Source organism: Toxorhynchites rutilus, chromosome 3, assembly GCF_029784135.1.
Source record: "Toxorhynchites rutilus septentrionalis strain SRP chromosome 3, ASM2978413v1, whole genome shotgun sequence".
NCBI classification, from domain to species: Eukaryota; Metazoa; Arthropoda; class Insecta; order Diptera; family Culicidae; genus Toxorhynchites; species Toxorhynchites rutilus.
Window position 1 is genome coordinate 106271631 of NC_073746.1, and position 12308 is coordinate 106283938.

Sequence of the window (12308 nt, forward strand, 5' to 3'; positions counted from 1 at the left end):
TGGCTGGTTCATCACTTTTACTTTCATTTTAGAAAGAATGTCGAGAGTGAGAATTGAACTCGTGACCATTAGCGTGAGTGTCCTTCATGGTGACTAATAATCGTCATTTGAGAGAGAGAGCCGATGATTTATCTGAGCCTCACAAATCAATACGTGTAGCATTTAATAAAACATCTGTAACTAGTTATACACAATCATAAGCCATGTATTCCATGTTTTGCAGGCGTAATATTTTTTCGAAGGTGACTAGCTCATTGACTTCAATTTAATATATCGATTATCGGAATTGTTAAGCTATGACCTTTTTTGAAAAACGTCATTTTTTCAAAAAAGGAAACATTGTGTTTTAGTTCATCGGGTAGCTTTGAAAAATTATAATAGGAGTACCGGTAAGTTTCTCCGTTTTTGACGTAGAACTACGTCTTTCAGGGAGGGTGCCAAATCAGAAAACAGGTCACGTTTTTATGAAATAAAGTTAACGTTAATAACTATTTTCACTGTGAACGAATTCTCATGATTTCCATACCAATCGAATCGGAAATATTCCAAGATTTGTTTGATATGCTATACATTACAATTCGCTTAATTCTAAAAGGTTTAAATTCATGAAAACTGGAAGAACTTCCTTTTTTCCATACATTTGTTCTGTCGATTTGTGTGCTAACCCTACCTGTATTTTGAATGCTTATAACTCGAACATTTCTTAACAGATCGGAAAGATGTTTGCATCAATTGATAGGAAATATTTCTACGCGTTTCTACGCGAGTAATAAAATGTTATTTTTCATGAGATGAACAACTGAATAACTGTAAAATGTCAAGCGTTATCTAAACACCTTAACTGCTTAGATCTGATTGGCCCGATTTACGGTTTCCCCAACGCAGACTTCAAAATCGATGTGGCTGTGGAAATCCGCTTTGCAAATATACATACAACGTCGAGGGTATTTTTGTTCCCACCAAGCTGTGTTTCCCTAGCACGGACTTCAAAATCAATATGTCTGGAGGAATTCGCTTTGTCGAAACATGCAAGTCGGAGGTGTTTTTTCTCACTAAGCTGTGTTTCCCTAACACGGACCAATTCCCTAAAATTAATGTGCCAGGGGGAATTCGCTTTGCAAATACAGGTCGGACTCGATTATCCGGAGTATTGATTTATTTTTCACTCCGGATAATCGAGTCAAAACTATTTGTTTTCTTTATTTGTTTTTTTTTGCATGTATTTATCGTTTTTTGAAAATAAAAGAGAAATTTGATTTTTGATTCATCTCCTTAAAGTCAGAAAGCACCTTTTTCACATGAAAAAAAAAATATCCAGATTCTCTCAGGTGGTGATAGACGATCATATTTGATGAAAAAAATACTCCTACGCATATGTTCAAATTTCAACAATGACAAAGTTACAGACCTTTTTTTTGTTTCGGACTCTGTTGCCTCAAACTGTCTTTACATTAAAAAGTACGCTAAGGATGACGATTCTGATGCCTTCATTTGAAAGATGAGAAAATTTAGTACAGGATATAATAGTGGAACAACTAAACTAGTGAATTTTAATAACTTTTTGGAAGTGAAATACTTAAAAGTTAATAATTTTTAATATGTTATTATTAATTTTACCCTAGATATTTATATAAAACTAGATTGTTTCTACCAATAAAAATGAAGTTTTTTAACCACTCCACAATTTGTTCTTTGACGCACAACTTCTATCCTTCTGAATTTGGCTGCAATATCAATATAAACAATTCCTGGTGAAAATTCAAGCAAAATCTTCAAAAATCACGATTTTTACCCACTGTACATGGAATAGCCACATAAACATCACCTTAACGTTGAAAGGCTACATTTCTTCATGAAATAAGCTATTTTTGAAATATAATAAAAATATTTTTTTCCAAACGAGTCCAAAATTGTATATAATCGAGTCCGACCTGAACTGTATTCTATTAGTCAAATCATTTCATTTACTACCAATATTGAAGGGATTGCAAAAAATACATAGTCGACCATTTTGTGGTGGCGACCTTTTCGAATTTATGTTATTCATAGTGTAGTGTATTCTCCAAATCAAGCCATTCAGCCATTTTTTAGCGGCGGCCAAATTGAATTTTTCAAGGTCATGGAATACGTAGTTTTATAATGACAGTAGAATTAAAAGTATGTTCCAAATTTCAGATCAATCATTCAACAGGAACGGGGTCAATTTTCTATTAATGTGGGACAACCCAACAAACATTTAAATATACATAGAAACAGGTCAAGCTGAATGAAACCATTCAAAAAGCAACTAGTTTTTTGGGAGCTGCGGCCATCTTGAAATTGGATTTTTCATTATCTGCTATGTTCTGCTAGTCGAGAACTTTCTTTTGATACATTTTTGGGCATTTTTCATAAATAACTGTGTTCTACTAGTCAAGCCTTTTCATTTGATTGATGGGGTTCTGAGAAAACAGGTAATCCGCCATTTTGTAGTGGCGGCCATCTTAGATTTGCATTTTTCATAAATAACTGTATTCTACTAGTCAAGCCCTTTCATTTGATACCCATATTGATGGAGTTCTGAGAAAATATGAAATCCGCCATTTTTTAGTGGCCGCCATCTTGGATTTGCATTTTTCATAAATAACTGCATTCTACTAGTCAAGCCCTTTCTTTTGATACCCATATTAGCTATTCAATATAGAATTATTATACTAATTATTCAAATTTTCCGAAAATCAAAAATAAAATACTCCGGATAATAGAGTCCGACCTGTACATACAAGTCGGGGTATTTTTTAGTGTTGAGTATTTTGTACTTGTTTGTCGTTGTGCAGACCGGAATATGTTTCCCTAAAACGTACTTTTAAACTGAGAAGCCTGGGAAAATCGCCATTTCAGATACTAGAGGTGAATGAACTTAAGAGATTCGAGAACTACGTAAACATGAGATATGCAATAATTTCAGGGGAAAATGTAAAATACAATGACCGTTTGACACATATCAAACGTAAAAGGACGTTCATCAAATTTATTTGTAACGAACAACATAATCTATTACAAAAATTTCGATGCATTCTAGAATAATATCTGAAGTGGTAAACAAGTGGATTGCATAATGTAATTGCGTAGTTCTACGTCGAAAATATGCGGTCGTGTCCTAGATACAACCCCTTACAATTTTTTTCAAAAATTATTACTTTATTCTGCAATAATGGCTACAAATTTAGTATTCAAAGTATTGCCCATCGTTAGTCAAAACTTTTTCCCATCTTTCTGGCAATTCACGGATCCCTTTGCGGAAATAATCGGCCCGTTTGTCGGCTAACCACAAATCGATCCAATTTTTGACTTCAGCGCTTTGGAGAAGTGCTGATCAACCAGGCCATGTTGCATCGATCGAAAAAGGTAGTAATCGGACGGAGCAATGTCTGGAGAATACGGCGGGTGGGATAGGACCTCCCATTTCAACGTTTCCAAGTATGTTTTGACCGGTTTCGCGACATGCGGCCGAACATTGTGGTGCTACAAAACAACTTTATCGTGCTCGTATTGTGGCCGTTTTACCATTCAGTGCACGGCTCAAACGAATCAATTGTCGTCGGTAGAAGTCCCCCGTAATAGTTTCACACCCAGATAGTCGCACCAAATAGACAGCACAACCTTGTAGCCGTGAATATTCCGCGCGGCCGTCAATATTGATGCATGGCCGGGGATCCATACGTTGCCCGACTTTTAGGATTGTCGTAATGGACTCAATTTTCATCACCAGTAACGATTCGATGCAAAAAAAAACCTTTCTTTTATGCCGTTGGAGCAGTTGCTCGCACGTGAAAAAACGGCGTTCGGCGTCTCGGGGCTTCTACTCATACGGCACCCAATGTCCTATCTTTCGAATCATTCCCATTGCTTTTAAACGATCGGATATGGTTTGCTGAGCTACTCCAAGTGTATCTGTAAGTTCTTGTTGGGGTTGTGATAGATCTTGATTGAGTAAAGCCTTCAATTCTTTATCTTCAAACTTTTTTGGTGGTCCGGAACGTCCTTCGTCTTTCAAGTCAAAATTACCACTTTTAAACCGTGCAAATCACGTCTGACAGGTTCGTTCTGTTGGAGCATGGTCACCATAAACTTCCACCAAAATGCGATGACATTCCACAGCATTTTGACGTAGAACTACGTCTTTTATTGAGAGTGCTAAATCAGAAAACTGAAATAAAGTTAAAGTTAATTACTATTTTTGCCGCGAACGGATTTTGGCGATTTATATATCAAACGAGTCGGAATTTTCCTAAGATTTGTTTGATATGCTATATATTACAATCTCATAGTCTGTATATGGTTTAAATTGATGAAAATTGGAAGCATTCCCATTTCCTCATACATTTGTTCTGCCCATCTGTGTGCTTTCCCGAACATATCTGTCAATAACGAGCAACGAAGGGGAAATCGTAAGATGTAAAATGAACAAAGGGAAAGAAGAAGAACGAAGGGGAATGTTTGCCTAGAGTATAAACAGTGGATCTCGCTTCCTTTTTTTCATTTTTCGTGAGGAAATCGACTAAACAACATCGTTGCTTGGCGAGCTGGACGGCGAGGGATCGAATGCCTTTCTCAAAGCAATGGGAGTGGAGGAGTAATATGATGGATAAAGTAAAGTTTTCCAAGGGTTTTTTTTTGAAGGTTATGAACTGAAGAAGTTTTTAAGTCTCAAACAAGGAAGGAAGGCAACCTTTCAGTATCGTTCTGTATTCAAAGCAATGGCAATCGCTTGTTCTTCCTTTTTTGCGTCATCACATGTCTTCGTTTCGGATTGAGCTGTGGACGCGATCAAATTACTGACTCGCTGATGTCTCTAGCATTGCAATTATTGCATCAAACTGACGCCATTGCATTGAGGTTCTGTGCTACACAATTGTGTGGAGAATCATCAAGCTAGGCTATCGTTAGCTCACCAAGAAAATAAATGTTCTATTTTGTCAGTGATTTGGTTTCGCATGACGGTAGGAAAACTCTCTACCCATACGACAGCTAAGCTAATCTAGACTGGAAGTATTAACAGAAGAGTTGCTTCAAGCCATCGATATATGGATACTTGTATGTATACTTCATAACCAGTACGTAAAAATAGTGCATCTTCGCCACGCTGAAACCCCATTTGTATCTGCTCCCGTGTGCATTGGCCTTGTAACGAACCAACTATCGTCTATTTTTTTATGCTATGCTTGACGATTGTTTGATGTTGCAAATTCTGCAGTCGTAATAATAAATATAAACAAGGAGGGGAGATAGCGGGAGTGAAATATTTACGCTAGGGTGTTGGTAACGAATCTCTGCTGAAGCAAATATTCAGCCATTTTCCAAGCAGTTAACATTGTTTGTTTTCTGTCATCAATGTATGGAACTGACGCTTTGGTGAAGCAGGTGTTAAGGTTGTGCACCAAAAAATTATTTGGGGAATACCAAGTTATTCAATAGATTATATTAAGTTATTAATTTATTTGGGCTTGCGTACCAATCGCAAAACTGCTTTCAACTAGGATTGCATTTGCGCTAATCTTGATCATAATGAAGCTATGCTACTCTTCTCAAAGTTGTTGAGATTAACAGATATAGCTTATTTCGTTTATTTAGTCACCAAGAATATAAATGTCGTTCTGAAATTTTGTATGTGATTTGGTTTCGCTTGCCAGTAGCAATACTTTCTCCACTAAGGATGACAGCTGCGCTTATCTCGAGCATTTATTGTTCTGCGAGCACAAGAATGAATCATCAAACAATTATCGTCAAATGATTCTACAATGAAAAAAAAAAATATTTCAGGGCGACCAAACTGGTGGAATGGTTATTTCAAAATTTCCGTAGCATTATAAAGTTATATCCGTAGTTATAAACAAGCGACTTGAATTAAACTACAGCGTAGTTCTACGTTAACAATGCGGTCGTATCTTGAACACAACCTTCTATAATTTTTTTCTTTATATTGGAGTAATGAAGTAACACTCCCCGCAAAAACACTCTCGTTGGTACGAAATTCGACAGATTCGAAGTGACAAAAAACTATGTTGTTTACGCTTCAACTTTTTGACATATACTGAAAAAGACGCGCAATGACAGTATCTTTCCAACGAATGTCTGGAAATTTGATTCACTGGAATAATACTCAAGTTACGCCATCTGTTGTAAAACCGAAGAAACCTACCGGTACACCTAATAATTCAAAATGAAAAAAGAACACATCTCTGATTTTTCGATATGTTATGTAAAAACATGCTCAGCTTTCAAGAAAAAAAATATTAAAAAATATGACGTCCTTGGTCCCGAGACCATGAAAATTACAAAACTTAGTATTTTCTCAAAAAATTCAACTGACTGGCTTTAATTTGATGCATCGAAAGTGGTTCAGTGGTTCCAAAGTTATGAGCATTTTTTGCGACAAAAAACTAAATTACCATTTTTCACGAAAATTTTGGGTTGTGTTTTTGGTGCCGACACTGTAATAGCTGATTACGTGCTATTTTGATTTCGTCGAGTCCGTTCAGGCATTTTTGTTGTTAAAGATGCATCTCGCACAGGCAGGCCCGTCGTCGAAAATGTCGATTGAATCAAAAATAATCGGATTTGACAAGCATATTAGGCATTAAGAGCTCAAGATCGACCTTGAAATAGATTGAAATCATTTGCGCAAAGTTATATTCACTAAAAAGTTCTATTTTTTTATGCTACACCTATTAACACCAAAAACATAAGGAATCGAATTACCATCTGCGAAGCCTTGGCCAAACGGAATCAAATCGACCTATTTTTTAAACAGATAGTGATTGGAGATGAGAAATGGATCATTTACGACAACATTGTGTGGAAACGCCCGTGGTCGAAGCGTAGTGAAGCAGCTAAAACGGTGGCCAAACCAAGACTAACGGCCATGGAGGTTCTACTGTGTATTTTATGGGACTTGAAAGGAACCATTTATTATGAGTTCCTTCCGTATGGCCAAACACTAAATTCAGACCTCTACTGTCAACAACTGGACCGTTTGAAGCTAGCGATAAACCAGAAACGCCCAGAATTGGTCAACAGAAGAGGTATTGTTCTCCATCAGGACAACGCAAGGCCACACTCGTCTGTAGTGACTTGACAGAAACTGCGGGAGCTTGATTGGGAAGTTTTAATTCATCCACCTTATAGGCCGGACCTCGAACCAAGCGATTACCACCTTTTTCTGGCATTGCAAAATTTCCTGAGTGATAAGAAATTGGGATCAAGAGAAGATTGTGGAAATCGATTACTAGAGCTTTTCGCCAATAATAACCAAGTCTTCTATGAGAGAAGCATTCCTTCCATCAAAATAACACCTTCAAAATGACAACAAATTATACAACAAAACAGTGAATCTTTGACCCAAATCGAACATTTTCAAGTAAAAATAATGGATTTTATTTTATCCAGCCTAATATAAAATTGGTTATATCTCGAGAACAGTTTGTCTCAGGATGAAACGTCATAATAGTTTTTCATGTACAATCGTTGGTAGGGGAACCACGGGTAATACGGACAGTGGGGGTAATATGAACAGGTGGTTCATTTGTATAGTCACATTTTGAATTTCAGATTTCTGTTAAAGAGAACACCTTCTACATGTTATTCTATAACATTTAAACCACCCTATAGCAAAGAATACTGACCAAAGTGGAAAATCATACATGATTCCGCGTGAGGATGTAATTTTAGCTGCTTCGATATTAAGCATTTTGAGTGGTTTAATATCAAAATTCAATTCGTTGATGGTTATATTTCGGTTTGTGAGTTAACAGAGAAGCGATATTAGGTATGTACGGAAAAGTAGATTCATTTTTGAGTGGAAAAATTTAAATTATTAAAATGATTATACTGGAGAAGTAAAATTTAGAAGCTGACTGGAACAAAAAGCAAAATAGTTGAGGGTCTGTTCGTTTCCTACTGCTGAAAAGCACGATACCTCTTCAAGGTGGATAAATTCGATTTTTGCATCATTTAACGGACATTCGTGATGAGTTCAGACCTTGGTTAAATGCAATTATTCCTCTCCGTTGTATTCCGATCAATACAACCTCTACACTTCATATATTACAAATCTCTCCATATTACTCGCATCGAAAAAAAATTGTACTTTTCGGTCTATTTTGATTTCAGTAAAACATTTTGTAAAATATTTGGCCAATTTGGTAGAAAAACAGTGTATTGAATTGCAAGAAACTGCATCGAAGTTTTGGGAAATATGAGTTTCCAAAGATATAATTGAAGTTTTTTTTTAACATGTCTGTTTTATCCCCACCTCCCCTATATCAATTTTGAATGGCTTTCTTGAAAAATATAAAAAAAACTAAGCGGACATGTTTTTAGTTATAAGCATTTTTAATACTTAAATCAAATGTAGAATAAGATTTTTTAATGGCGCGTTCAAAGTGTTATTTTTTATGAATAGATTATTGATTTTCCTACAGCTTTTCTGTACATCATATTTTTATGAAACACCTGAATTTTGAGTTAAATTTTTTGCAAAAAAAGTCGATGATTCTGGATACGCTCTTAAGAAAATCGGTCGTATTTAAAATTGGTCATCCGATATTGAAGATTGTAATTTTGGGAACTTGCCACATTACGAACAATGTTTTAAAAAAAATCGGAGATAGTCGCGATAATTTTTCAGCTGATTTGGCAAGGAATCGCTCAGTAATATTTTAGAAAGGACCTTCTTCCGTGGTGCGGGTTATTCGCTAACCTGATTACTGACGTATACGAAATAGTGTTCATGCATTGTTTTCATGCTGGAATATCGTTTATTTGTATTTGCACCTAGTTTTAGTATTTTATTGTGTTATTGGCGATTTTCATTATCCGCGGTGATCCTGCCACACTATTCCGCGGATAATCGAGGCTATACTTTATAATGAATTTAATACCACGTTGAACTAATTCGTTCAATTTGTCAACTTGTTCTTTACGTTGAGCACAGCATCTGGAGGAGACTTAAATTATACAGGGTGCTTGAAACTTTGTAAACACATCCAGTATGTAAACATAGATTCAACAAAAACCAAGTTGCATCGGCGTTTCTTTAGAATAAATTAAAACACGTGGCTTAGATATCACATTCAGTTACGTTTGTACGTCTTCTATTACACAGTTTGGTATATTCCATGACAAAATATTGACTCCATAAAATAATTTCATTAGTTAAAATTTCCCTCTAAACCGGTTAGCCCCGAGATAAATTGACGTCGAATATGTAGTAAATGGCTCTTCCCTAAACGATAAAATAGCTAGTAATACTGTTCTTCAAGCAGCACACAAAGACACCAAGGCTAGTTTCAGGACATTTCGGGTAACGTATGGCAGAATTATTTCCCAATTCCAGGGAACAGAATGGGGAATGGTACTTCATTGTCGATGTAGTGTTTCAGCGGCGTCGGAGGTCTGTAATTAGAAGCACGAATGTCAGTTCTCATGTGATAAGTCACCATTGACATTTACCTTGGATCGGGCTCTGAACACTCCAGCAACCAATAAGTGGTAACGATGCCTTTACCTTTGAGTTCCACCTCACCTCTCAGTTCCAACCGGAAGGTGCCAAATTTATCGAGTATTTGTTTGGCAGCCTCAGAAACGTGTATTTTCAGTGCTGAAAACAGGATAAATAAATTAACAAAAATTTGTGAATATTTTGAATTTTGAAGGTTACGGTGTCCAGTTGATTCCATGCGGGAAGCCGTGTTGACTGTATCCCCAAACAAGCAGTAGTGGGGCATCTTTTGGCCGACTACCCCGGCACAAACAGGCCCCGAGTGTATCCCGATGCGAATTCTCAACTGCTGATCGGGTTTATGTTTTATCGTGAATGATTTCACAGCGTCCAAAATGGCCAACGACATTAGTCCAATCTCACGGGCATGGTCGTGACCATTCCGCTCGGGTAGACCCGACACCACCATGTAGGCATCGCCAATCGTTTCCACTTTGTACACATCATAAAACACAATAATTCTGTCGAAAGTGCTGTATAAATCGTTCAAAAAGTCCACCACTTCCATTGGTCGACTTTGGGCACAAAGGGCTGTGAAACCTACGATATCACTAAAATATATGGTGACGCATTCGAACTGTTCCGGTTGCACCATCTCTCCAGCAAGGAGTTGCTGCGCAACTGGTCTCGGAAGCACTTGATAGAGGAGCTCTTCCGTGCGTCTTTTCTCCATGCTGAGCTGCTCTGTCTTCTCCTCCACCAGACTCTCCAAGTTATTTGCGTACTGTTCCATGCGGCGCAGCAAATCGTCCATGAGATTTTCGCAGAAACCCCTGAAAAGGAAGCGTTAACATTATTCTCTAGCTTTGACATTACAAAGGTATGTAAGCAAACTTCATGATTAATTTAACAGTGCTTCGAATCTGGGCAAACGTTGGACGATCATCTGGGCTATCCGCCCAGCATTTCTCCATCAAATCATGCAAATCCGGTGGACAGTCTCTTTGGTCCACGAAAGGTCGAAACGGGGGACCTTCGTGATTTGCCACGCGTTCCACAATTAGCTTCGGGTCCATAAATTGTCTCGCCGCTTCATAGGGTCCACCACGTACAACTATTTCCTCCAGAATGATAGCGAACGAGTAAACATCGCCCTTTTGTGTAGCGGGAGTTCCCGGGATGACAGTAGCCGGCAGCAGCTCTGGAGCAACCCAGAGAAGCTCTGAAAATTTCACTTCTTATCAAACAATTAGATTGACACCAATAATGTCTAATTACTGTTGTAATAGTTCTGGTCCCGCACGTACTCGGAAGGTGTGGTCAGTGTACGCAAGCCGAAATCGGAAATCTTCAGCACGAATCGACCATCGATGAGACAGTTGCACGAACGAAGTTTTCCGTGTACCGCAACATCGCTGTTGTGAAGATATGCCATACCCTTCACGACGTCGTGTATCAGTGACATCCGGAAGTTCCAATCCAACTGGATAGCCTCATTCTCAAGAACATCTTTGAGACTACCCTTCGGACAGTACTCCGTAAGGATCAAAATTGTAGGTCGGGGAAGATCAATACAGGCTCCTACGAAGCGGACCGTGTTTTCATGACTTACGTCACGTGTCTGCTTGATTTCCCAGAGTAGCGTCGAAGTGATGTAAACCTTCTTCTTAGTTACTTTCTTAATGGCAACACGTTCTCCCTTGTATATGCCAATCGTGGTGAACAGTTGGGTTGGAAGTTGTGAATTTCCACTCGCAATCGATGCACGCCCTGAGCTGCCGAACTGTTGGAGGGATAAATTCTGGAAGACCTGAATGAAGCCTTTGGAAAAAATATATGAATCCAAACTACGAACCTCATAATTAAGTTTCTGCAGTCCCATTTTGCTTCCGAACAGTCTCCCAACCTCCAGAAGCACCTCATCTGGTCGCACCCTCCAGGACATGTTGTTCAGTTCGTTGTTTAATTTCATCTGTCTATCGAAACGCAGACTGATTAAACTGAAACTTACCACGCGAGGACAACTATCTTACTTGCAAAGGATATACGTGATTACCGCTGCAAACGTGGAGATGATTCCAAATCCAATTACTCCGTACACTAGAATCATTTCTGTGGACAACAAAAGCAAAAGCTCACGTGAGCAAATTGTTTTTCTCCAGTCTCCTCGGAAAAATGGTGGAAGCGTCGCTTATTTTCAGCGAACGAAGCCGAGTTGAAAGATTGAAAGGGATTAGTTCAATTACCACTTCCTTGACAGGACGGCGAGGTTCCCAGGAAACCACACTTGGGAATATCGGGCGGGGGGCCTTCTCTTCCTCCGGGCCAGTGTATCCGCTTTCCCTTGACTGGACAATATTCTCTGCGATGATGAGAAAAACGGCAATAACAATAACGATGATCATAATCCAGACAGTTTATTTAAACATTAGACCGGTGCTTACCTCGTCCGTCCGTAGTAATGTGCTACCACTTCGAACCGGCCGGTAATTGGGTCCAGATCAAGAATGGAATAATCTGCATCACGATCCCCGTTGTCATCGATTCGTACATGTCCCGTGATTCCTATTATCAGAATGAGGGAGAGGCGTAGAGAGTGATTAAATTGCTTTTGTGTTAAATTCGCCATTTCCGATAGATTGATTGAAATTAGAGCAAACTTAAGTTCATATCTTCTTCACCCATCGATAAGAACCGTTGCTGCAGAAATCGGAACGTGTGATAACCGTATAAAAGCAGTAAACACCAATTTGGTTTGTATCAACACAACACCCAACAGTTCAGTGGGAGTTGAGGCGTGAAATCGGAAATGGATCAGCGTGATACC

At 38.3% G+C, this 12308-nt stretch overlaps 1 protein-coding gene across 7 annotated transcripts in view; it reads right to left on the bottom strand.

Annotated features, from left to right (window-relative positions):
- Positions 1-9075: 9075 nt before the first annotated feature.
- LOC129778656 (atrial natriuretic peptide receptor 1) overlaps positions 9076-12308 on the bottom strand; it is a 53636-nt gene continuing 50403 nt past the window's right edge. For 4 of the 7 annotated variants that reach the window (XM_055785699.1, XM_055785698.1, XM_055785701.1 and 1 more), the window contains exons 8-16: positions 11926-12046; positions 11728-11843; positions 11515-11593; positions 11337-11457; positions 10760-11282; positions 10376-10718; positions 9701-10314; positions 9493-9640; positions 9077-9435 (exon numbers count right to left, since the gene is read on the bottom strand). In XM_055785699.1, the coding sequence (XP_055641674.1) occupies positions 9360-9435; positions 9493-9640; positions 9701-10314; positions 10376-10718; positions 10760-11282; positions 11337-11457; positions 11515-11593; positions 11728-11843; positions 11926-12046 (2141 nt within the window). In that variant the 3' untranslated portion in view covers positions 9077-9359. Of the gene's footprint in view, positions 9436-9492; positions 9641-9700; positions 10315-10375; positions 10719-10759; positions 11283-11336; positions 11458-11514; positions 11594-11727; positions 11844-11925; positions 12047-12308 lie in introns of all 7 variants that reach the window. The other 3 variants (XM_055785703.1, XM_055785704.1, XM_055785702.1) reach the window with 3 other exon arrangements.